Source organism: Lonchura striata, chromosome 1 (genome assembly GCF_046129695.1).
Source record: "Lonchura striata isolate bLonStr1 chromosome 1, bLonStr1.mat, whole genome shotgun sequence".
Taxonomy (NCBI): domain Eukaryota; kingdom Metazoa; phylum Chordata; class Aves; order Passeriformes; family Estrildidae; genus Lonchura; species Lonchura striata.
In genome coordinates, this window is record NC_134603.1 from 12,417,721 (window position 1) to 12,445,309 (window position 27,589).

The 27,589-nt window shown below is 37.9% G+C and overlaps 1 protein-coding gene across 1 annotated transcript; it reads right to left on the reverse strand.

The window, feature by feature from the left end:
• Positions 1 to 287: 287 nt before the first annotated feature.
• On the reverse strand, positions 288 to 27,270 carry FAM91A1 (family with sequence similarity 91 member A1). Its single transcript, XM_021546407.2, has 24 exons — positions 27,121 to 27,270; positions 25,256 to 25,340; positions 24,405 to 24,556; positions 23,552 to 23,609; positions 21,939 to 22,006; positions 20,624 to 20,737; positions 19,513 to 19,603; positions 17,160 to 17,222; positions 15,997 to 16,103; positions 15,206 to 15,244; positions 14,990 to 15,102; positions 13,977 to 14,095; positions 13,472 to 13,584; positions 13,177 to 13,263; positions 12,617 to 12,749; positions 11,815 to 11,963; positions 11,309 to 11,443; positions 9,037 to 9,150; positions 8,067 to 8,139; positions 6,738 to 6,887; positions 6,169 to 6,276; positions 5,789 to 5,912; positions 4,688 to 4,757; positions 288 to 3,400 (listed from the first exon to the last, which is right to left on the reverse strand). Exons 1-24 carry the CDS (start codon positions 27,190 to 27,192, stop codon positions 3,224 to 3,226), a joined length of 2,514 nt encoding a protein of 837 aa, XP_021402082.2. The 5' UTR covers positions 27,193 to 27,270; the 3' UTR covers positions 288 to 3,223.
• Between the last annotated feature and the right edge of the window lie 319 nt (positions 27,271 to 27,589).

Consider the following 27,589-nt stretch of genomic DNA (forward strand, 5'->3'; position numbering starts at 1 on the left):
ACATGCACAAGTGCCTTCAAATACCCAGCACCCAAAACTAAGGTTTAGGTGTGGCTGGAGGAGATGCAGCATGCACAATGCTCTCAGCCTCTGAGGAGAAGGGGAAGGACAAGTACATGGCCTGGGAAAGACGACACCAGAGCAGAGGGTTTGCACTGGGGAAATGCATCGCTGCAGAACTGCAGGTGTATGGGGAAAGATGCTTAATGACATTTGGAGGGCTTGAGCACTACGGTGACACAGGGACATTATTCTGTGCACAGAATAAAACTACTGCATGAGAAGGATTCTGCACATGGTTTGACCTACACCACAGTTTATTTGTAAACATTTGTTACATGTGTCAATAATTTAATTGAACGCAGACTTTGTACAATTCAATGTATAATATTAACAATGTCACACTAGAAGAGCACAACTGTATTCAGTTACAGCTGTACTAAAAACTTCCAAAATACAAACCATTTGAAACACTGAACAAGAAAGTAAGGGCAACTTTGAGAATAATGAAGGAAAAAAGTGCAATAAATCATGATCAAAAAAACCTGAAAACAAACGTAACACACATCTTAGCTGGTTCCTGAATCTTCAGGTATATCCATCTAGCTTCAATACTACTTGGGTTGTGCCAGAGCACAAAGACAAGCTGTTTTCTTCAAGCTAAAAATCTTGCTGAAACAGAAACTTAAAACAGCTTTACAGTGTGTAATGCATGTGATTTTTCACCCTGGTCAATAAAACTACCTGAAGAAAAGAAATTTATTTAATTTGTCTTTATTTGCAATACAATATAAAATAGATTCTTTTGGTATGAAGATCTTTGAGACCTGTTGGGTTTTAACATCATATTTAAAACAAATGTCACATAGTTTGAAGCCTCTTGACCATCCCAATCACTAGTGCTGTAATAGAATTTCAGGAATTTCAACAGACTTCTTTGGTTACAATTTATTCAGTAAACTTCAGATATGCAGATTTGAATATTTAAGCTCCTAAACTAGTGTTGAAGCCCCTAAATAAGAGTGGCTTGAGTTCTAAAAAACTGCAACACATCTGGAATTCTCACCATTAACTGTAAGATTTATAGGTATTAACCAACTCTGAGGAGCAGACTACTTTTGTTGAGAAACTTTACTTTAGACAACCTAGTAATAAAAGATAATATCCTTCACTTAGCAACACTGAAGAATATGCAGTGAGAACAGTAAGTTTTCATCTATTTTCAAACTTTCATACAACTTGCACTATCATCACTTTACATACTAGCATGGATAGTGCATAGCAAAATTTAATACAATACAGCAAACTAGCTCACCTACTGCAGCTCACAGTAGCACTTAAAGTAACATCTATAGCCCTGGAAGTGTAAGCCGTCGCTACTGTTTAATTCCTCTACAGTGCCAGGTATTGGCTTCATCTCCATGTAACAGATCTCACAGTAAAGGTTTCTCAGCCATTTATAGCAGACTGACATCCAATTCCTCTTCAATTTACTTTGGAGGAAATAAGGCAACTTAAAAACCGCTATAGAGAGTATGTATGTCCAGTACAAAAAATCACAGTAGTGTAAATTACCAGCTTTATATGGGTGATGTAACTGTGATATATGCAGAATGCTAAGTTCAGCTGTTGCTGGTAAAATTCCAGAACAAAACTGATGTAACAAAGCAGCACTGAGCAAACTGAAGCATTACAAACTTCCAGTTTCTTAGAGTACAAGTCCTATGCTTACACTGCAGGAATGTACATAAAGCCAGTGAAAAAGAATGGGATTTTCACAGTTTTAAATTAAGTCACTGCATTATCCGATAAATTGGTACATTTGTCCTCTTCAAGCTTCTGACATGCTTTTTTAATGCAAAACAGGATACAAACCCAAATGTTGCCATTTTTCTCCTTGCAGCTGTTCAGCACCATCTGTGCCACAGATCATTGACCCACTGTGTATTGCAGGGTAGTAATGACAGGATGATTAAGTCTCATTTTTAGTTTTGGCCATTTAAAACAAGGCAGTTCTAGTAAAGAAGGGAGCTAGCAGAAAAGTCTTAAACTACCTTGCTCATCCTCCTTGTGTGCTAAACAGAACAAACTTTTTTAAGCTGGTAAAAAGTTGTTAATACCTAATATAAACAAAGTAAAGTCATGCTACATAAAGTCATCCCCTACAAATAGAGCCAGAACATGATTTTAGATGAAAAAGCTTACTGTTAATATTTTTCATGATCATCAGCTAATAGTTCAAAGAACACAGATTCACTGAATTTTCCGTCTTCACATCCTCTGCTGTTATCTTCCTTTGCTAACAACTGATGTGAAAAAACAAGAGCTCTGTTCTTTCAAACGTTAATCAACAGGACAGAACTAGTTATCTACCTTAAACTCATTTTATGACAACAGGAATTTCCCACAGGAACCATCACCAGCTTCAAATTACAGTCAAAGTCTCCCAGTGGGATCAAATTTCAGACACTCCTGGTTTCATACCAAGAGGAAAACTGATTAATCCATTATCATTAAGAACTCTGCAACAGAGATAACCACCTCAGACCTTCCACAACTCCATACCTCCACCAAATCCTGACAGAGATGGAAGTGCACCACTCATCTTCAAAGTGGCCTTAGGTCATCAGCAGGACATTGAATCTGCACTAATTCAGCCTCCTCCTTCCATTGTACCGATTTGTCAAGGCTCCACTGTTAAGCTGAACTACAGAATTCAACAGTCCTTAATGCCCCATATCATCATGATACTTTTATTTAATCAGTTGGTATCACTGAGCTTTCAGAGGAAGAGCCAAATCCCTTACTTTTATACAGAAAAAATTTCAGTAATACAGTACAAAACTAAACAGAATTTATGTCTGAGTAACGAACATAGAAAACTACTATTGCAATTTTGTGGTGACAGCATAGAAATTTAACAATCATCAGAAAGCCTAGAAAGGGCATGTTTAGTTATAAAAGAAAGATTGTCTCAAGATAAAAATAGTGCTGACAGCTAAAAAGCTCTCTTGCAGCAAGATATGCAGTAATGAGTAACAAGTTCTAGACAGTTTAAGTACTTCCCCAATACTGCAACACAACACATTTTGTAACACTATTTTTACATTGGTTATGCTGCAGCAGCAGCATACACTTCTTAGTGGTTGGCACTAGGAATTAACCATAATAGAAGAAAGGCATTTAGTGATCAATGCACAAGAATCTCTATTTGACCTGTTCCCTAGGTGTGGTTGAAAAAAACTGAGGAAGGGGCCCATCCATTCCATTCAGATAATACACCTTCCTTGAACATGAGATTCTTGGCTGGAAGAGGAACACCCATGTCTGCAGAAATTGGCTGCAGAAGTGAACTTGAAGAACCAGCATCATGGAGCTGATCCAGCGTTGAAATACCTTCCTAAAAGCAAAACAAAGAAAACTGTGTCTTAAAGAATATGACAGGTTAATCTAATCTGCAAATACACTTTGAGTTTCTGAAATTAGTATAATCTAGTGCATCCCAAATAATTATGGAAGTAAAAACAAAACAAACACGATTAAGTAAGTATACAGATGCCTCAGCCTCATCTTTGTATCCATAATTTGGTTTCCAAGAAACCTTCAGGGAGCTTAAAACTGAAGACCTAGAAAAAATGAATGGAAAGCTCTCAAATCTTCAGGACATCTATCAGACTATTTATCTTGGACCATGCTAAGATGGATACACACATTTGGAATTATTTGACCATATGCTGAGGAGTATTATTTCCCAGAAGTTTGGTTTTCTCATCTTAAAACTCAGAACAGTACCTTTTTTTTCCTTTTTGTGGATATCATCTAGAAAAGTGTATCTCAGAGATAACATCTAACACATTAGGACAGGAGTCACTTGACACTGACAGCTGGTTTCAGGGCTTCAAATCTACTGGGAATCTCCAACATTCTCATCAGGAGACAGTTTCAGGATGACACCATCCATAACACTACCTGGTTAAGTAACCTGCAAATTCATCATCTTACTGAAAACAGAGTTTTAGAGAAAAGTATCATAAGGCAGAGCACCTAAGCAGATTCCATGTTACACATGGCTTGCTTCCATGCAAAATTAGAGCAGGCTGCAGACCTGAAATTCCTCTTTGCTTACTACACAAGAGCCCTACTTCCTACCTAGGCTCCTAAAAAACCTTCCAGATTAGGTAGTTTCACATATTTACACTCATTGAACACTAAGGTCTAGAGGATCTTAGGACAAGCACAGAAGTAACTGGCATGAAATCCATATTAATTTTTTTTTTTTTTCTAATGAAACACTGATTTTAGAGGCAGATAAATTTAGCATCTCCCTGGTTTGCAGTAATTCTCACCAACATATCCAAGCACCCATCACATAACCAGCAGAGTAGGCTCTGTTACAGTAGGAAGAGTGAAGAACAACTTTGCTGAGCAAGTTCCATAAAAAACAATGAAATAATTACGCAGCAGAAGCAGCCACAGAGGTGAGTCAAGTATTAAATGAGGCTAAAAAAGGGATATGGAAGTATTTCCTTTGTCCTTCAAATAGTTCTTGAGTGCTTAATACATTTACCATTTAAAGAAAAGGCAAATAAAGCAAACCATGTATGTTTTCATACACCCAAGAAGGGCAAGTAAGAGGGCAGAAAAGGATGATAAAAGAACAATTAGCATCTGGTTTATTGCTCCTTACCTGGAATGAATGAACAAAATTAAGGACCTGAAGAGACAGTTTTCTACTGGAATGTAGGAGTTTTTGAAGGCTGTAAAAAACAAAAGAAGCTATGGTCAAGGTACACCAATTTTACCAGTAAAGTAACCTTATACTAACCTGCTCACAAATAACTCCAGTAGTACCTAATCATGTGACAAAAGCTTTCACACATAAAGCTTGATAATACTGTCATCATTGAAGAGGTGCTTGACTCATCTGCTTTTGAGTCTAGTCAGGTAAAAGCTATTTTCCACACCATTTACACTGAATAAAATGAAACTACTGCAATTGAAAAATATTATTTTATGTAGAATAAATAATATACTAGACTCATTCTTATCTAGGACAGTCTGGTAACACAACTTTTTAGAAGTTTATTAGTGACACACTGATTAAAAGCAAGTCAACTACTATAAGAGCCTTAAGCCTTATTTTCAAGCATCCTTATATTTGATTTCCAGAACCATGCCTTAGGGGGAAAAAAACGCCACAAAAAAATAAGCCACAAAAAGCCCCACCAATTCTCCCACAAAACAAAAGAAACAAACCTCAAAATCCCATTGTTGAAAGAATAATCTTTCATAAAGAAAAGCTGCAGTAAAAAGCATTATATAGCTGGATCATAAGCCATGACTCAACTTATCAAGTATGATACCAACAGTAAAGAAAATTCCCATAAGAGCTAAATGCATTTTACATCAAAGCATTACCAGGAAGCTTTCCTCTCCCACTCTACAACAGTTAGGAGGAAGAAAAAACGCCTTTGCTAGGCCAGAAAAGGAAAACAAGTAGGAAGGCACCCCAATTTACTCTTTTCCTGATCTGCTTATAGACAGTTTACAACAAATAATTAATTTTTGCTTTACAGAAACTATAAAAAAAGCCTAATCTTAATCTTACCACAACTGAGGACTAGTGTCACACATCTATGAGTCAAAAAACAACTCCCTTACACATCAGAATTAGCTACTCTATAAACATAACTCAGTTCTAGTCTATAGTCATTGAGCTGTAGGTTCTCTTTTTGCAGAAGCTCCAGACACACCATCTGTTAAACCTGCAACCAATAAATTAGTTTACCTTTCTTTTCTACATAATCCATGAGTTGCAATTTTTCTGCAGACTTTCTGATTCAACTCAGAACTGAAAAGTGGAATGCCAAAGCATAATTCCAGGGGAACCCATTCCAGTTCAGTTGTGGGTACTACAGAAAGAACAAGAGATAAGCAATGGGTAAGAAAAAGAAAGCAAGAAAGATCATTCTGAGGTCAAAGATTTTAGGTTTGGGTCGACTAAACAGCTCATGCTTTTTAAAGACAGCTTATTTACTGAACTGCTCAATTATTTAAGAGAATCTGAAAAGGAATTTCACATTGGACTTCTCCCAGAGAATAATCAAACAATTCAGATTCTTAAAAAACAAGGTAATGTTTAATACAAGCCATTTGTCATGTTTTTACCTTCAAGGCTTTGCTTGACTGCAGAATCCATTGAGGGTTCTTCTATTACCATCTCAAATGATTCTGTGCTCCCATTTACATCAGATCCTGATGCCAGTTCAGTCTCTCCTAAAGGCAAAGTAATTCTTACATAAACATGCACATGAATAGTTTAGTTACCTTTACCCAAGAACTTTAAATCTAGAAAACTAGAAGAAGGGATAGGGAGAAACATAGGGCCAGACTCATTTTGGGACTGAAGAATTATTTAGGGATCTTCAGCACTTATGAAAGATTAAGCCCTGGCATATAAAAATGTCACAATTAAATTTTTATATTTAAAAGAATATTTCTTCCCTTTATTAACAGTTATAGTTCAGTCATTTTTCAATCTGTATTTGGTATTTCTGAGCCTGTCTCAAAGAAAAATTAGCAAGTAAGCATACTGCCAATAGATTTACACTCAAAAATAGTTCCTATATGAGTTGGATAGCATTTTGTAGAGTTACAAATCAAAGAATTTAATCCTTTGCTCAACTGACTGTATGTGAAATTAAGGGGACACAAATAAAGAATTATTGGTAACCAACCTCTTCCATCAGAAGCATCGCTCAGCTTTCTGCTAGCATGTTGACTTGAAGGATTCAACATTGTGACATAGCCACAAAAATGCTGCAAGTCCACTTTGTTTCTCAGTATTTTTAAAGCTGTATGAATGCCCATGTTCACACGAGAGAAGTCTAAGGAGGAAGCAAAACATATTCCAGTGTATTTTAAAAGCCTCCCCATAACCATGTGGGTTCCTCTCTAGGCCAAGGCAAAGTTTTTTATTTGGATTTTTCCTACTTGTAATGCTACAACTTAGTGATCACATTGTTAGATATGGGATAACATCAAGCATGAAGTAGTATTTTATAGTATAGTAAGAGAGCCAAGGAGAAAAAAAATATGAACAATCTCTCTCCTACACAGACACATTCAGACAGCAAAAACACAAGGTTTAGCTAGGAATCACATGTCCAGCTCTTTCAGTATCAGAATCTTTTATAGCAGATGCAATTCAAGATACATGCTTCACATATCTGAAATTCTGAAGAATTAGAATACAGCATTAGAGCTAACAACAACAAATTTCAACATAGAGTTGTTCATGTCAGAATTTGAGAGATTCTAACTTCAGGGTTTCTTCCAACTTGATACTAGATGAAAAACCAGACATACCAGAGACAGCAAGTATAACAGTAACAAAGTTTGAACCTAGTAAAAACAAAATTAGGAAGTTAGAATAAGTCTGGGCCAAGTAGAAATAAAACTAAGTGGTAGCCTAAATAATATTAGATTTTCTACCTGGAAATTCATACTTTTATGACTGCTCTCACTTGGAGAGGTTATAGCTTCAACTATGGAAAGTTTCTGTCCTTTTCACCAAGGAGTATTGAGAACTTGTAAACTCCTGCCTTTCAAAATCAGCTGAGCTAGGCAGACTTTGAAGGAATAGATTTTGCTAGCAAAGTTTTCCTGAGGAAAAAACCTCCATGGTAGGTTTCTGGCACTAATAATCAAGGTATGTTTGTTCAGTTTTGGTCCCACCTGTCTTACAGTTAAGAAATGCACAATATACTATATTGAAGAATTATTTATGCAGCTAATAAATATGCTAGTTAATAATTTTTTACATCTGTGTTAGGAGATAAGAGAGGCCAGAAAATACATTCTAATTAGGTCAGAGAAGATAGAAAGGGTAAGGTGATATCGTTAAGCTCAGAACAGACTTGTCAACCATTTAAAACTTTCCATTTTCTCATATAACTCATAAGATGAAATTTGTTTGAAAAGGATTATTGCAACCTTACTGCACAAGGTGACATGCAACAGATGTGTAATGTAATGTAGAAGTTACTTGGAAGATGATCCATTACCTCCCTGTTGCTCAGCTTCATCAAATGGGAAAGGTATATGCATTGTTTCTCCCATTCCATGCATGCCATGACCCTGAACATCAAGAAATTAAATAAAGATCAGAAAAAATACCCATCACCTTAGCTCAGTCCTACCTGTGCTCCCTTTTAAGGAGTAGCATCCAAGCTGATCAAACAAACTAATGGAGGTATTTAAGCATTAAACATCTTGCTCAGCTGGAATAATTTAAGTACCCCACCTTTGCTCTTAAAATGCATGTGGTAAACACAGTGAGGTTAAGTTTCACTGAAGAGGAATATTTTTTATCTCCAATTACTGGCTATAAAAGTATTTTCTAAGGGCTGAGTACTTCTGGAACAAAAGGGACTTCCCATCCCTGCATACAGAACATTTTTCAGCAGTCACAGGCTGCTTACAAGCTGGCCTTAGAGAATGTGTAATTTTATGTTTGTTACAATATTAAAATATCTATTTATTTATATTATTAATTCTAAGAGCTCAGCTATACCAAAGATATTGATGAAGAAATAATTTTAATTCTTCCAAATAGAAAACCCCAACTCATTCTGCTGTTTGTGATAAACAGCATGTTTTGTTCATATTCTACTGTAAGAGCTATATACCAAGCAGTCTGAAAAGCTGTATTTCTTAAATAACAGTTCAATATACCAGTTATGGCTATCTAAAACCCTTGTGGACCCTTCACTTTCATCCCAGTTTACTATCTCCCCTACTTTAGCTACCAAAACTCGTTATGCTTGCCAGTAATACAAATACATAGTGTGAATTCAGTTCAAAACCCGTGTCTTAACCACCACTGAATCACAGCAGCGCTGCCTACAAAAGTTAAACGTATTTTTCAGCTCTTGAAAAGTGTAACTTTTCTACATTGTTAACATCCTCTACCACAGAACAGGTTAACTCAAAAAATTATGCAGGTTTTCATAATTTATACAGAGCCCTCTGTACCTGAATTAGAACAGCAGAATGAGTTAAAGCATCATTCAACATTGTGAGCACATTTGAAGTAGGAACTACTCCTGGGTCATGACCCCAAGACGTAATTAGTAAGCGATCATAACCCTGGAAGAGAGAAATTCAGAGTGTGAGTAGTAGTAATGAATTATCTAAGCACATAAAGTGAAATATTAGAGCTAAGCATTAGCATATTGTTACAACTAGTAGGTTATTATAGGTAACTACAGCTCTACAGTGCTATACTTGTAACCATGGACCACTCATATTCCTAATTCTTGGTAAAGACCTTTGAGATACTGAGGTTTGCTGACCTCAAAGATTCTATTATGGACACGAGTATCTGTCACCAAATCCTGTAAAGGTATGTGGCCAGCAAACAGGAGATTAATATAATCCTACACACATTTAAAAGCAAAATATAAGCTGGATAAACTAACACTATCAGCAAAGAACAAAGATAAATCAATCCCTAAAATATCTATCAAGGGCAGGGTGGGGAACAAGAAAACAAAACCACTAAATGTTTCCTAGTTTCTCAGTTTTCAAGACTGAATTCCACTGCATCTCCATAGGATTTCTAGAAATATCTTGACAGTTCCCTAAGAAAGTGATGTTACAGAACAGGAGCAGCAGGAGAAAAGCACTCATATTCCCAAAGAGGATAAAATATCCAGACTGGGAGATCATTTAGTTCAAGAAAATCTGTGTGTCCTGTCAGCACACTGAGATTCATGCAGTATTTTGAAGTTTTCCCAGGCTACCACACTGAATGCTTCTTTACTAACAAAAATGCACAATCCATACATGTACAGGTGGTTTAAATGAATGACAAACTAGGGTTTGAATCAAGGTCATTACCAACGGCCTTACAAAATACCTTCTGCTCTAGAAGACTTGATTCACTTAATCCTGTGTGATCTTACAGTAAATCTTAGAAATACAGGTATCTACAAAATTTTTGAAATCATAAAGGGAAGGGATACATGAAAGGTTTGAGGAATGGAATCTACAAGTTCTAGTGCTAGAGACAACTGCTGATATAGGTACACCAAAGAATACACTCCCTCTCTGAATGTCTCCAAACTTTTCTACAATATTTAGTTCCTCACGTATCTACAAGATGAAAAAAATGAGACAAAAACTTTAGAGGCCTCTCTACAATTATAAAATTGAACAATACTATTTTAAAATTCCATTGTGGGCAGCAAGACCCAAACACTGCTAAATGCCCACAGTATTTCAAATCAAAGTCAATAGATGCAAAGAGGTTTTGGTTCAGGCAAGTTTAGAAGCTGTCATGGCCACTTCCACCAACATTTGTCTAGTATACAGAATATCCAGCAGTGCTTCTCTGAGGTACATTTGTCTTTATTAGTATCTCAGAGACAGAATGGGAGAAGGCAGCATCTGAAATCTTTCAGGCAGAACCTGATCACCTGTGCTGTTTTGTTGGACTCCTTGCCAAAGCACTGTATGGATAATAAAAGGTTAGGTGGATTCCAGGCTGGAAGGAATTGAGGAAATCATCTCATCAGTGCAGAGTCATCAATTCAGTCACAATCTCTGTGCACAGAAAATAACATGCAGCCAGGGAGTTCCAGACCAGAACATGCAGGAGAGTGGAAAGCTCTCACAAGGAAGTACTACATAATGTGCTGCTTCTCCCTGCTTGCAGACACTGCTACAAGTCAGGCTACAGGGCCACAAATACCATTTTTTCCAACCTAATGCAACCTTTATTGAAGTATTCTGTCATTTAAATTGTAGGGAGAATTACAGCAAATAACTCCAAAGTCTCTAGCACAGATCTGGACAAACTGGAAGTGATCATGTTGGCCATCTTCTAAACCAGGCAGAATTGTATGTAGAAGTGATGTTTCTTGCACGATGCTAGAAAAAAGCACAATATACTAGGTATCTATCTTTCCACACAGCTCTTCTATATTTTTCTAACACTGTCTGTGGACAGGCTAACAAACCTCAATTATTAAAACTGCAGTACCACATTTTACACTTAACTTGAAAGGGGTGGCATTAAATATACTGGAGTATCATTCTGACAAAGGGAGAGATATAAGTAGCACTCCTTTATCAGAACTTTAAAAGAAAAATCAAAATGTTGCACAAAACTTGCTTCTAGAAAAGGAGCATCATCTACAAAGAATTGTACCTCTAACTTCAACTGTTATCTCAAACTAGCATACAGCATATCTTTGAAACACTTGGAGAAAGAAGGGAGAATAAATCCACACACACAGACTACCTGAAAAACATCAGGGAGTTTTCGAAGACGTGTTCCTTTAGAGAGCAACAGGGAGGGTGGTCCTTGTCCAGTTATATGGTATATATACAATTTGAACCAAACTGAACTGACTTCTGGTATTGCAGGCCCAATATGCTGAAGAGAGATTATTCAAGAAATTACAAATAACTTCAGATTGCAACCATCATTCAAGAAGAAACAGTTTAAAAGAAATATAAATCCAGTTTTTGAGCACTGAAATAAAATGCATTACTCTACACTAACTATATTCTAGGTACTTAGTCCAGTGACACAAAAGTCCTCACAGCAAGCTGACAGTATTTTCTATTAATATAAATTCAAGAACAAAATATCCGTCACTGACTCTAACTTGAATTAAAAAAACTGTTAATAAGCTAAAGAGTTAATTCACTAAATATTCATTTCTCCTCAACATTTTTTATTATATTAATTACAGTAATATTCTACATGTTAATTATTTTGTCACATCTAACAAATTTTTTCACCTGTGGTGTACAGCTGCTAATAGGTCGAATTTCATTGGTAAGTGGTGCCATGGAAACCAGCAGAGTGTAATTTTTGTTGAGAACCCTGCTGCAGGTAGCTGGATCCAAACCAAGCAAACTCTCACATCGTAACAGGTCCAAGGGGAACCCTATGTTCAAAACACAAGATTCTTAAATTATTTAAAATGCAACATGCAAACACAAACTATCATTTCAGATTTTCCATTCTCTACTAATCCATGAATATGTATTTTCCACAATGAAGTTTTAAACACTTTGGATGAATTTTAATAAAACTGTACAAAATTTTAGCAATTCTAGGCATACAGGGTTGTCTGACACCGAACTAGTTCCTCACCAACTAACTGAACACAGGAAATAAACACAGAGATACTGAGAAAATTAACTAAATTTTAAAAGAAAAACCTAAAAAATTGTTCCCATTAGAAGAATACATTCCTTTACATGGCTTGAAAAATGTTTATTTGACAGAACAGCTGACTCTTCTATATGGCTTTCAGAAGCATGTGATTTTAAACAATCTCTTTCTCAAGTTCAGCTTGTCTTGCCTTTATTACACTTTAATCTGTTGCTCTGGATCTTCAGTGCAAACCTTGGCAACCAAATCTGTCATTCAACAACCAAACCCATTAACACAGGCTTAAAAGATGATTAACAATATTTCAAAATATTTTCAAACAAGTAGGATACTGACTGCTACAAGAGCAGCAAGGGCAGAAAGCTGAGTTCATGGCAGATAAGTAAACCAACTTAGCAGGATTTCCAGACATGCTCACAGTACCATTATTTGGTTGATCAGGCTGCACAGCTTGCGCCCCCAGGTCTTTATTGTGCCGCAGAAACAGTATCGTGTTTCTCAGCGTAAGGGCGTGATCAAAGTATCGCTGTGCTTCCCCCTCCCCTGTGCTTTGAACCTAAACAAGAAACAAAATAAATGCATACACCTGGCAGGTTGTTTACATTAGTATCAATTACATCAAAGAAAAGATGAACAAATTAGCATTCTAAAGCTTTGTAACTGAGTAATAACCCTGCAGATTATATGGAAAGGTGATTTACAGCAACTATTGAATGAAAAGCAGGTCTCGGCCATGCTAGTGGAATGGTCAAAAAGTACACAAAGACAGTATCTATAGCTCAGAACCATGACTCACTCTTGAGGTAAAAGGATAGAAGTGTCCAGTCATCCTGACTAGTATGAAATGATACAGCAATTAACAGCACTTCTCCTACATGATTCTACAGTTGTTTTTCTAGAATTATCATCTTTAGAAGGTAAAGTTGGGCCCTTTAACACTTCAAGTGCTGAAAAAGCATTTTGTCAAACATGTAACAATTTACCTTTTCCAGCTCCACCAAGAAGCTGTCAAGACTCTCATCTGATAGTTTCCCAACTTCAAACATTGTGACCGCATGACTTTTTAAGTTCTGAAACAACAAAACAAAACTGTCTTCTTTGAGAACAGAATGGGCAAGTAGAAGCTCTGTTAAGCAAAACTACTACTTAACAAATAATACAGAAGATTTTTTTTTTAGTATTTCTTTTTTAAATAAAGCTGTATTATATTGATGTCAAAGTAATTTAAAACTTTACATATTTATTCTTGGCATAAAACATCAAACAATTTGGACATACTGGTGAAAGATTTCCCATCATTAAAAAGGCAGTGAGAGTAGAATCAAACAGGAAGGCAATGCGCTTTGTGTGTCCACTGGACAGGTTCAGGCTGCTCACACTGGCTGTTTCAGCTAATAGAAAAAAAAAGGAAGCAGATGATCACATTTGTCTTATTTAAAAACACCATTACGTTTAATCAAATGTAATAACAAAGGAAAAAGTTAGTTATCACTATACCAAGTAAAACAAAATTCCCTTACTACTACTAAACTACTGATTAGTTGGTATGTTTGTGTCAAGTTTATATCCACAATACAGATCAGTTTCATCTTCAGAAAGAAGTTATTTAGCTGAAGACTCAAAACAAGACATAGACACCACCTCCCCCGCTGAGTAGTCCATATGACAAAATTATCCACATAATCTGTGTTTCACTTGTTTCTAGACCTCTTTAGAGCCTATGCCACTCTGTAAATAAAAAAATAATTGATCCTAATGTATTAAAATTTACTGTAGGGCTAACCTGGATCATCTTGACTGTTGGTATCTGTATCTGTGGCTGATGACCCAGCTTCCTGTACAGGACTTCTGTTTTCCCCACTGTCCCATGAAAGCAGCATCTTTTGAGGATCCAAAGTACTCCTATTAATGTGAATTAAAATCCACATCTATTGTTCACTGTAGCACCAGAGAAGTATCTCTGCCTTCCAGTGCTAAGTAGTCCATGCATAGGCCTATCCAACACATGCTTTTCAAGATGTCCAAGCCCTAAATCAGTGAAGTTTAGTATCCCTCAGGGTCCTGCTTTAGCTTCAGCAGAAAGGCTTATTTGCAGGGCTGGAAATATCAGACTGTGAAAAGAGCTTAAAAAAATCAAACCATCATCACTGAAGAATCCAATAGAAAAAAATCTAACCCACTTTGTTCTCACAGTCTGAAAAAGCATTAAGGAAAACAGGCACAGCAGTAATTTTAAATGGCTTAGCAGATACTGAGCTGAAAGCATCTAACACTTCTTAATTAATGCAACTTGGCATTTCAACTTGGAGGACTCTGTTGACTGGTATTAACAGCACTTTCCTGGGAAGTGATACAGGTGCACACTTATGTGAGAATACCACTGACAGAACTGCAGTGGGTCTTAACAGCAAGCAATCTCTATGTGCATATTCACTGTCAGCAGTGCCAAGAGCCACAGCCTCTGTAACAGCACACTGACAGCTGTTATTTCTGGCCCCAGGAGTCTAAAACAAATACACATTCATCTACTGGAAATGTGAGCAACTACATACCTAAAAGTAAAAAAGCCACCGCTAAGTAACAGCACCAAATGAAGTACTGTGAATTTACATGCTGAATTACCATTCCTCATCCTCAGATTGACATGAAGATCACATATTCTTGCCATTATACGCATTAGAAAGCCAAGCGAGATTTGTTATTGCAGAAGTCAAAGAAAGCAACCAATACCTTTAAAAATAGATGTTCTAAGTTTTCCCTTCAGTGAGAAAAATAAGCCAGAGTAAAGACACTTACTTCAGTCTGTTTACTGAAGGAACATTCTTCCATGATGGATGAAGATTATCCAGGTTTATTACTTGGCCTTTTTTATGAGCAAAGCCTAACCGACAATACATGGACACAGCATTCTGCAGAACACACACACAGAGTAAGGAACTGCTCTGTGAAACCAAGCTTGCAAGAAAGTGAAATTTCTGTATATGGTTAAATTAATGCATTGTGCTCACATACCTTTACTAAAGATAAGTCAATCTCTAACACGTTTGCCAGCTTAAAAATAAAAACAGACAAGAAGACAAGTCAGCAAAACAGTATTAACAGGGCAGGTAATCACTATATGTGGGATTTGGCATCTTTTTATTGGTCTTATTTCTAAACCCAGCCTGTACTGGTTGAAACAATTTTATCTGCATCAAAGATGAAGAAAAAAAGAGCATGAAGCTTCATAACTGTCCCACTTGAAAGCATGCAGAACAAATATGAGGCTATCTTCCACTTTGTAATTTCTAGGCTAACCTTGTATATATAATTTTAGGTTAGCCATGTATGTCAGAAGACATGCAATGAGTAAAAACAATCCTGGATATACTCAATGGGTATTTTTCAGATACGTATTCAGTAAGTTTTGAGAAGACCTTATGAAAACATATTTCTCATACTCAAACTATGCTTATGCAAAACCAACATTCCTATTTTAAGCCAACACCCTGTGTGCTTTCACTGCCAAAGAAAAAAATTACTTGAACTTTTCTCACATAAGAAAAAACAGACTTTGTTTCAGTTCTGACTCATATAAAAGCCTACTTCAATCAACTCTGTATAAATCCATCTCATCTAAAGTAATTGTTTCACTGAACTGAAGATACTCCTTCAAGACTGAAGCACTATAGAAGCTACAGGTTGCATCTTAAGCCTGGCAGTATGTGTAAAAAAAACCACTGTATATCAGCCAGTTTTAACAGTGTGCTTTGGTCCATTTTCAAGTATTCCTGTCTCTCAGACACAGGTCAAATTTTACTTACCTCTGCCACATTAGTATGTTCATCTATTGAAACAAATATCTTGTACAGTAGTGTTTCAAAGTAATCACCTTGCACTCTGTTCATCACAAAACCTTCAAGTGGTGGCACTGAAACAAGATTTACTTTCAAAATCACAATTTGGTAACTTAATTTATTGAACTGAAACTGTACTAAAACAGAAAAATTAGTTTACACTTTCGTTTTCATGGTACCTGCAATTTTGAGACTTTCCCAGGCACAAAGAATAAAAAGCTGAAGATAGCATATGAGGCATTTAAAATTCCCCCACTCCCTAAGAAAGTAATGCTGTCAAGATGTTTTCTTATAGAAACTAAAGCCATGCTACCTTCCATCACAGCCTTGCACTTCCCAGCTCATCAACTACAGATAATTTCCAGTGTCCAGCCCATAAAATGATTCTGTAACGTGGATGGAGATTAAATCATGACTGTGATTGGAGCAGGACATAAAAAAACCACACCACCCTCATACTCTAGAACTGAGACTTCAGAGCAATTATCTAAGCAATAAGTCTCTTCTATTTAGAGGACTTTCACTTAAATGATCTCTATACAGCAATGCCAGGTACTTTTGCGTAACCAAGTTCCAAACAACTTATGCCTTTGCAGATTATAGTGAATTCAGAAACCCTTGAGACCTCTCACAGCATAAGAAGCTGCTCAAAGGGCAGCTCACATGCTGTGCTAGTCTAAGCTCCTACACAGTCCCCAGGCACAGTCTGTGACTAATTGAGGTGACAATACTCATGAAGAATAGAACTTGTAAATCTTACATCTGTCTGGAGAGCAGTCAAAAACCTAGGTATGTTTGGTAAAGTAACTACAGTTCTCTATTCCTTTTCATTACAAACTTACAGGAGGGTACTTATTAATTCATGCCATGACTCCCATAAAAGACTCTCATTGTACCTAAATGTGCATTCAATACAACCTAAGACAAGTTGAAATAAATCCTATATACTATAAAAACAATGTTTTAATTGGATTGAAAACATTTAGTCAGTAGAGAGTTTCATAGCTCAAATGTTTTGTTTGGGCACACAGATGCAGCTGCAGACAAGCAGTTTCCAAGACAGATAATTACAGGACAATTTAAAGGAAACTGAGAAAACACAGGTATAATAACATGAAATATTTACTTACCTGCAATACAACTGTCATCAGATATTGGTACATCAAGGTAAATAAATCCTTTGTTATACAAACCTTTTTAAATAAAAGAACAACATTTTAGAAAAAAAGAAAAATAGCATTTTTCAAAATACTGAAGATATAAAGCAGACTTCCCCACCAGCAAATTAATTTTGAAGTAGTCTTTCCTAATAGCCTCCCCAGTAGAATATTTCTTTGCAATGGACAGATCAATAACCCACACCTAATACCAACCAGGTGTCCTAATACCCTAATACCACCTATTACCCTAAACCAGAGTTTCTCACTTGCAGACTGACGCAGCACACTTGGAACTCTGCAAGTACTTCCAGGACAGCACAGCAAAATGACCAAAGATTAAAGTAGCTCAATTTAAAAAACATGAGCAAATCTCTGCCTAAATGCTAACTTAGTTTTCAACATCATCACTGTACTGTCGAGAAGTGGGATTTTTATCTTCAACTGGCTTTACCAGCTGAGGATGCTGGCTTTGTTTGGCTGCTCAGGCCAGAAGTCACACACATGGTAGCAAGGATACAAATTAAAACACATCAATTCTGGTGGTCCTTACATGTCACACATTGTGTTTTTACACAACTGCAAAAGGAACTTCTCATGCCTTTCAACACAAAGACTCAGCAAAGCTGCAACAGATGTAGATAGACACTGCATACAACAAGGCCAACAATATAGTAAACATTTAAATTGCACTTTCCTAGCTTGAAACTGATTTGAGCACTAAGCATCTCAACTGAGTTCTGCAGAGAAACCAGCAAGAAGTTATTAAGAAAGGGGAAAAAATACAGCATGGTTATCTTTAGAGTCTAAGTTTTGTAACAGCTATCACAGAATTATAGAATGTGCTGAGTTGAAAAGGACTCATCATGATCATGGAGTCCAACTCCTGGCCCTGCACAGTACACGCAAGAATCACACCATGTGCCTGAGAGCATTATTTAAATGCTTACTGAACATTAGCTACACTTTAATGGCAAAGCATAAAGCCGAACTGCACAGCATAAATAAGCCAAATTTAATGTCAGCGGTTTCTTTGGTGTTACCCAAGACCAGTGCATCTACACCGGTGGCAGTGAAGTGACCAAGAGCCCTCAGGTGAAGTGCTACTGAACACCTGAAGTGGAACTGTCAGGAAGCTCTACATACACAGAGAGTGCAGCTATAATGTGTGCCTGTACAACTATAGTGTATCTAGTTAAATTACCATCCTCAATCAGATCTTAAATAAAATGCCTCCATTAACCCATCAACTCACTTGGATTCACGTTGATTCACTGTCCATCTCCAGCAGTAACATACACAGCTTTACAAAATTATCTGTATCAACAAACCAATTTTAATGGATCAGGATGACATTACAAGTCATCAATATGCTGAGTGTGGCTTACACTGCCTCTCCTTTAGATTCAGCTCTTATGACTGACCCGTCCTTATCTATACACCTGAAATGTATTTGTGGCATTGTAGTTTGGATTCAGCAGTCCTCTGTGCTGAGAAAATATCATCTTTCTCACAGTCCAATTACATTAATTGTATGTGCATTCTTTTTCCATACATTAGATCCTTCTAAACCTACTAAATCTGAGCTATAACACTCTCCAAAAACAACAGGCCATTTATAAAGGAAGAATATGAAGTGGTTTTGGAATTGACATTTTATTAAGCCTTCTATTGTTTCAGATCCCCTCAAGAGTATGAATTTTACCTACCTCGCTTTTTAATTGCTTTGTTCTGCTCAGTAACAGGCAATGGAATTCTCCCTCAATTTCTCATTAAAAACTGCAGTGTGCAGGTTTGAGTGCTTGTAGCCCTTATGGACAAGACTTTTTCAAGGAGGATTTTATCAGTGAATTTTTACTCCCTAATATGATTTGTCTATACCTATTACTTGTTAGACTGAAATAGAAAGCCAGTAACAGCTGTAGACTTCTGTGAAACAAGACAGATCCATTTTATGGTATTAAAATAGTACAAAAATCTTAAAAACTCTCCTTTGGAAAGCAAGGAGTGCACTTTAATTACTCAGGATTATCAATTCTGATATTTTTAATTTTACTTTATCTTTTTCTCATCTACATTCTCTTCCCCCACAAACTTGTCAGCTTCTAATAAAAGAATTTGTTGACTCAAACAATAACAGAGCTGCTAATTGTTCACCATTAAATCATTTACAAGATCTAGACTGTAGTCTGTACAAGCTTTTGAATATTTTCCCCCAACTCTCCTTTATGCCTCAGCTGCTTACATCACCTTTATTCCTAGTTCCCAGACACAACGAGAATTTACTAAGCAAGATCTAAAATCAGAAATGTTCATTAAAACTTACTGTGAACTACATTGAAGTCTAAGGAACCAGCAAGTTGAGGGCCTGAATCAATTATCTTATCAATAGCAGACTTCTCTGATGTAGTACAAATCTAGGTTAAAAAAAAAAAAAAATTAGTAGAAATAAGTCTATGCAACTTAATGCCACTCAACTCCCAAACACTTAAGCCTCAAATCAGTCATAAGTAATGTAAGAGTACAGGAAGTAACCCACATGCCTAGCCAAAATATTTACACTGAAGAATTAACTGCAGTTTCTGTTAAAAGTCTTTAATTTTTTAGCTTGTTCCCACACAAAATTATGCATGCTCTTGGAAAGGAAATTAATTGCACAAGAATTTGGCAAGTGAACTCCACAGTAAAAAAGATTTGTTCTTTAAATCTTCCAAACAGTGTTCAGCCACACAACTGAATCATGCTAGAAAGAGGCCCATTACAACATCAAAGTCATTGGCTTCAAATTAACTACCCTGGGTTGCTGGGATGTCCGAATATGAGTAGACTAAGATATTTCAAAAAAGAGATTCCATCACTGCTTTAAATATGTTCTAATCTAAACATAAAAACTTCTAGAGAAGAAAATAAATCCAGATCAAATGACTGAAAAAAAACCACCTGTGAGAAATGAAAGCAGAATGAGGATGAAACAGTAAGTCATCTCACAAGCTTTTTACATGCAAACAATGAATAACTAAGCAGACACAAAGAACAGAAATAAAGAAAATATGTATCAAATCCACTGCCATACTAATTACAGTGAAGCTGAAGATACAGTCAAAACTGACCTGTCAGGGCTTCAACATGAAATTTAAGAAAACATATTTTGTTGTTTGTTCCCTACAAATCATATGGTCATGCACATAAGTTACCACAGACTGGTGGATGCAAAATCACCTCTACACTGTACATAGTGCAGAAAGTACAAAGGGGAGAGAGGGCAGAACATGTCAAAAAAAAAAAAAAAATCCATTAGTTACAATCTCTAAGATACTCATAAGAGAGTTCCTGCAAATTTGTAACAATCTTTGTGTATTTCACATGAAAGAAAGCCCCTGATTTCAGGGACTATCAATATTCACCCACATTTAGAGATGCAATCCATCCTACACTACCTTGATGTCATCCTCAGTGATGTAACCAGCCTGCACGACCCACCACGCTTCTATAGCTATCTCCACGGGCTTCACAGGCAACAGATCATGGGCAGTTTTCCTTCTGAAAAATTTCTGCAGTGGTACAGTCCATTTGAGATAGTAATAAAGAGCACTTCACATGCACAGACATTCATTTACCTTTATAAAACTGATCTGCATGAACACCCATTTTTAAGTACAAGATATTAACAGACTGGGAGACATGCATGCTATTAGCGTTGTCATTTAGCAAAAGTTTCTCTCTTCTCTCAGATCACATGGAAATAGAAAGGAAAAAAAAATTTCCATCTGATATTGTTAAATCTTCTCATAAGCTCATCCATACTGTATGTGTTGCTAATTAAAATCCACACTATTCCATTGTAATAGGATCAAGTAAAAATTGAAACTACTTGTGACACTTCCAATTTGAACAGGTAAGAGAGCACAGTATAGAAATAGGGAATTTTAAACAAGTTCCATGATTTCAAAAAACACATTTTAGGAACATATTTAGTTTACTTTAAGGAACAAAGTACAGCATTCTCAATAAGTGCAGTGCTAACAAAATTCAGTGAATGTCAACCCATGAAAGAAAAAACTGGAGAATAGTGTTTATTTATAGAGTTATATAGCTTCTCTTTCATTGCACAGTCATTACTTTTTGGTTCACTATCAGCTGCATATTTTGGTAAGCTCACTTCTAGTTAAAAGACTGTGAAGCTACTTGCAAGAGCACATCCGAGTTCCCCAAAGAAAGAAAGGAACTGTTGCAAACTAAAGGCTCAACTTCTATCAACCATCACAGTGTTTTCCATGTGTGCTGTTCACATCCAAGGATGTCTGTGCACTTATTACATTGTCTTAGAGAAAAATAAACTCCAAGAATTGCCACCTAGATGGATCACTGTTCCAGAATAAACTGATCTCAGTGGCACACATAGGAACATGGAATAATTCTTTCAGAACCAGTAGTATTGTTCCCTGCTTATAGTGGCCAGGAGACATTAGTTATCTGGTACCATAAAATACAACTCCAAAACTGTAAGATAAACAAAAATTAAAACATAGTAATTAATATCTTTTCCTTTACTATAAGGAAAGTATAACCCAAAAAGCTCTTTGTTAATTTGACAAAACAAAATTAACAATACACCACATCACATTCAATTAGCCACACTATTAAACTGACCAAGACCAGAAAATTATTCTATTTTTCAATTCCTATGAAATAATATGGGGTAGAGGGACAGAAGAGTAAAGGAAAGGGAAGGGAAATTAAAGACAAACTTACTTTTGAAGACCTGCATTGGTTCATTAGATCAATATACTGGTTTCTTCCTATGCCAAGAAGTCTTAGACCTGAAAAATAAGTGAGGTTTTATCTATCTTAAGACATGTTTAAGCTGAAAATATATTCAATGTTCTTCAAAGAATCAGACCTTCTTCTTAAATAACCTTTTTATTTACTCTTATCCAAACTAAAAGGACAGTTATAGGAGCTAAATTCATTCCACATTCCCTCCCCATTCTTTCACTGTGTACAGGTCAAGGGAAAAAAAAAAAAAAAAAGAAATACCCTATCACTCAAGTCACAGGGTGGCAGGTGATAATCCAACTCCTTCCTCCTATACTCCCATCAAGAACTTCAGATTAATAGTAATAGCTTTTCATTCCCTTAACAAAGCCCATGCCACACACTGGATTAGAACTCTAAGAACTGGAGACACGAAAAGCTACTTAATCTTCTAAGGAATATGATTAAGATATAGTTGAGTTAAACTGAATCAAAATTTAATTCCATAATCTTTAGCTTTCAATCATTAAGGAACCACAAACAGACAGTAGAAAACTATTTATTAGTTTTAAGGCATATTCAGTCTCAGCTTTAACTCCAACTTCTAGTTCAACACTAGCATTTATAAAAGAACTGTAATTAAGGAAGTTTTAAATCACTAACACTGCAATCACTGCAGCTGTGCTAAGGTAACAGAATTGTTGGGGGGACAGCAGAAATTAAACAAAAACAGGAAGACCTTCTCTTTCTTCAAACTCCTGACTAACACTAGATTTCAACAAGCAAAATGGTGCTGAGTAAGTTCTTTCTCATCTGTTTCTCTGCTGTGAACATTACAGAGAGGATAACTAGTAGTTATCTGAGAATATCCTTCTAAAACTGAAACAAACCATTTACTAAAGCTGCAGGCTACTCCTCACCTGACTTCACACTATCCTTAAAAATAACTTCATGAATGCACACCAAAGGTGAGGAATTATGTGTTAAATATAGAAAACATTTCAGTGGCAGGTTAATAACATCCCTGTGCTATCAGTTTACATTTTGCTCTTTAAGACTTCAGAGTAGGCTTCTGTTCTCCTCTACCAGGTTCAAAGTTTTTGCTTTCCTAAGATCCTCATCCCATACCCAGGTCTAAGAGAAACATCTGGCATGTCCAGAGGGTCATAAAATACCAGATCCTCTTGCCTCTTTTCTGGTACATCATCCCTCAATCCACACTGATGCCAATTCACAAGAGTGTCAGCAGCCTCCCAGTGTCCTGCTAAAGTTTTCTGCCCAAGACATGCCAAAAAAAACATACTTGGAAAGGATCAGCACTTCAGTTTGCTGATGTACATCAACAGGAAATGCAGGCAAGTAGGAATGGACAATCAAGGACACAGGCACGGTTTTGTACCATGCCTAGCTGTATTTTAACCAGACAATTCCAGTCCTGCCATACTGACAGAACTCTGTATGAAGGGCACACACTTAATATCACTATTTAAATGTTTTTGCACCTTCATTCACATGCTCATATTGAAGCAAACACATGCCCACAAATCCATTTTCAGAAGCTCCTTATTTCTAACTCACTGAAAGCAGTAATTCATCTAGGTAATACTTACAGTCAGCAGCAGTAAAGTTGGGTAAAGAATCATAGCTTTTTTCACTGTTCATTATATCCTTAAAAAGAAAGTAAAACTTTTTAAGTTGCAAGAAGAAAGTAATTGTTTCAGAGAAGCAGGTCCAAAATTCTGCCTTGTCCTTTTTACTTTGAGAATGAAATTAAATTTAAACAGATCTATAAAAGTCCATTTCCTTATCAAACAACTATTTGATAATTACACAGTAAGTTGAATACATAAAATATGAGACTTCTGTTTAATGTAAGCTTTGCAAAGAAAAATGCTGGCTGAAAGACTAACAAACAAAATCGTTTATCTCCCTTCACAAAAACAAACCAGCACACAGAATTGCTAATAGTAATAACAGAATAAACAAACAACTAATCCATTATGTCTGCAATGGCTATATACAAAATAAAATAAAAGCACTTCAAATATCCAACGAAAATAAAAGAAGGTTGCCAGAGTGCTGACAGAAAATAGAACCATCCTTGTTCTCATAAAAACAGATCTGCTTCTGGCTTCTCAAAAAGTTTCCAACACAGTTGAAATTAGGTATTTCTTTAACGGTTTTAAGCGAAGACTCACAAATCTCAAACATCAAAAGAGAAAGTCTGGTCTCAGAATGAGTCCCACCCCAGCTCCATATGACAAAAGTCCAGCTCTTGAAAGGCTAATGGGGCAGAAGAGAAAACACTGCTTGCAGCTCTCTACAAACTTTCCTTACTTTTTCTTTACTTCTTGGCAGGTCCACACAAAACCAAAAAAACTACCTGACACTGCCTCATATGCATTACTGGGCCATTACCCACACTTCAAATGGAGAACCCTCCCACCACAGTTCTGCACTCACCTCCATTATCCCTGTGTAATAGGAAAATGGTGTTACCCTCAGACCTTTTACCATGATGTCAGACAAATGGTACGGGTACAACATGAGATGATCTCGACTGTATTTTAACAGATCTTCATAATATTTACGTTCATCTTTCTTGACATGCTTAACTACAAGGGGAGAAAAAGCTTCAATGTTCTATGATGTTCAACTTTGTATAAAAGTGTTATAACAAAGGGTTAAAAATAGCAAAATGGCAATTGACAGAAAACTACAAGCAAAATAAAGTAGGGGTGCAAGGAATCCAGCATCCAAGGATTTCTACACATCATGTAAGTAGCCTCAGAGACTTTAAGGAGCAGATTTATCTAAAAGGTCACCAGGAAGTGACCCATTGAGATAGAACGCTTATGCAGGTTGTAGAAAATGATCTTTTAAGTATTGAAATTACTATCTGCTTTGGGAAGAAAAATGGATTCAGTCAATGTGAACTAAATTGAAAGTCTGCAAACAAGTTGTAGCCAAAAGCTCCTGTAAGTCTGGATAACTGTCTACATCTAACCTAGTGACCAGCTTAACTAGCCAAACCCAATCTTAATTTCTTGGAAAATGGTAGCAGAACTACAGTAGGAGCTTCAGTTCTACCTGCCAACTCAGTAACCTTCATGAGTGCTTTGCTACAAAAGTTGTCAAATGGACTCAAAAGTCAGGATTTTTCATGCTTTTATTATTTAGAAGCATTTATTTTCAAGGAAGGAAAACCAGTTCAACCTTTGAACTGGACTTGTTCTTGCAGTTTTACAGTAGAGACAATCTTCCACACAGAAGAATGGGGCAGGACTCAGAAGTTACTTTGCTTCTTTACTCACCTAAGTTATTCCGGTACCGCAGCTGATTGCGGATGCTGTAGAGTACAACTTGCCTCTCATATTCCCTCTGGGAGTTTCCAAGACCCTTGAAAACATAAAGGTCTTTCAGCTGACTTGCACAACCCCCCACCTTTCAGTTAAACCACCGCCAAGTGTCTTATGAGGAAACACATACAGGCGGTTGCCTTTGCTCAGGGAGTCCCCCAGTTCACCATGACAGTATCTTTAGTCTCTCTATGAGTTCAAAAATACCTTTAAATAGGTCTCTACACAGGATGCATATTTAAGCAATCATTTTTAGGTTATTTTTTTCCTAGTACCACTCTGGTAAAAAGGGATCATCTGATTTTCAAATCAGACATGATGCATCAAACATTTACCAAGCATTCGGTGTCATTTAGCCTTGACAAATTATCCAGAATTAATGTAGCACAAACAAGCATGGTGCATGATGTGAAGCTTTATTTGCTGCACCTAAGAAACCTTTTTCACAAAAAAAAAAAAAAAAAGGTGAAACAGCTCAAGTTGCAGCTTTGCGGAAGTTAAACTATCAAGTGATCCTAGGTCACAAGATTAAGGAACAAGCACAGCACATTATTTGACTATCATGAAAGAAGATAAAAAGAGAACTTTGGTTCATGCTTTAGATGCTTATTTCAAAAACTATCACCTCAATATCCCCCATATTACTCTTTGACTCTCCATCTGCAACAAGTGATCTGGATTGTTTGGTTTTTCTCTTCCCTCTCTTGATTCCCTCATTGATGTTTATATTAAAAGAGATTCTTTGACAAAAAGGCACTTGACTGCACATATGAGATAAAAAAGAAAACTGCACACAAACTGCATAAACAGATATTGGGAAAGCAACACCTGATATCAGAGACAGGGTCTGGAATTGATTAAATATCTAAAGAGGGAGCCAAGTGTTTGCTGAAAGGACAAAAATATTAAGGACTATACTAACAATAAAGTAGACAAAACAGTATTCCAGAAGTTATATAAAGTAAATAATGCAGTAAATACTGGCATATTTTCTATCCTGAATCACAAAGCCAATATGGCACTCAGCTGGACAGGTAAAGAAAAATAATTTATTCTCTTCTTACTGCTCCTGGAATCTCAAACTCAGGAAATCGCATTACTCGTGGCCTGCAGCTACTACTCATCCTCTCCACCCTTGTTCTGTGCAAGAGCAGGAATTGTTTAACAGCATCTGCTTCAAAGCAGTGTAAGACTTTGGAACAAGAACCTCCTCTCAACTCCTAACAATACCTCCTCTTTCCTATCAGAGGTCCATTAAATCCAGGCAATCAAAATTTCATGAGGTTTTCTTTTCCATGAGCCACTTGCGGCAAACAATCCTCTGCCGACCGAAGCACGGGGCTGCACAAAGCCTCCGAAGGCTCCTGTCCTGCCCGGCTCAGGGCGGCACAGGGGACCCGGCTCAGCTGACACCCGCAGCGGCTGAGCGAGGAGCCGCAGCTCCCCCGGGCCGCTGGGACCGCACGGCAGCCCGCGGCACCCCCGTCCTCCCCGAGGCCACACACACACACACACACAGAGACACACACACAGACACACACACAGAGACACACACACACACACACACAGACACACACACAGAGACACACACACACAGAGACACACACACACAGAGACACAGACACGCTCCCCGCTTCTCGCACACGCAGCACACGCCGTTTTCTCAGCCGCTTCTCCCCACAGACAGCACGCACTGGCTCGGAGCCCCCGCTCCCCACACGGGGCCGTGCACACCCCCCGTCCCCGCGGAGAGCCCCACAGCCCCGCCCGGGCAGCAGGGCCGAGCGCCCCGCGTCCCCCGGCGCTGCCCCGGCCCGCACCTGCCTGACGCTGGCGGGCAGCCGGGCCCAGGGGTAGTTGTGGCGGATGTGGAACTCCACGTCGATGTTCATGGCGAGCAGGCCGGGCCGCGGGCCGGGCCGCCGGGAGGCGCTCCGGGCCGGGAAGGAGCCGCAGCCCCGGGAAGGAGCCGCAGCCCCGGGAAGGAGCCGCAGCCCCGGGAAGGAGCCGCAGCCCCGGGAAGGAGCCGCAGCCCCGGGAAGGAGCCGCAGCCCCGGGAAGGAGCCGCTGCGGGCCGGGGCCGCCCCGCGCCGCCCTGCCCTGCCCTGCCCTCCGCCCGCCGCGGCCGGGCCGCCCCGGAAGCGCCGCGCGCGCAGTTCCGCGGGCGGGGCGGCGCTCGGCGCGGCCGGGACGGGAGCGGCGCTCGGGGCGCGGCGCTGGTGCCTCGGGAAGGCGGTCGCTCACCTTCCTGCGACCCCCGACAGCGCTGACACTATCCGGGGACAGAGC

Excerpts from the sequence above, each read along its gene's own strand:
- FAM91A1 (XM_021546407.2), bottom strand. The coding sequence starts at position 27,192 with ATGAACATCGACGTGGAGTTCCACATCCGCCACAACTACCCCTGGGCC. Across the intron at positions 19,604-20,623 it reads TCACTGAGGATGACATCAAG|ATTTGTACTACATCAGAGAA; the intron begins GTAGTGTAGGAT and ends TTTTTAACCTAG. Across the intron at positions 15,245-15,996 it reads AACATACTAATGTGGCAGAG|CTGGCAAACGTGTTAGAGAT; the intron begins GTAAGTAAAATT and ends TTTATTTTTAAG.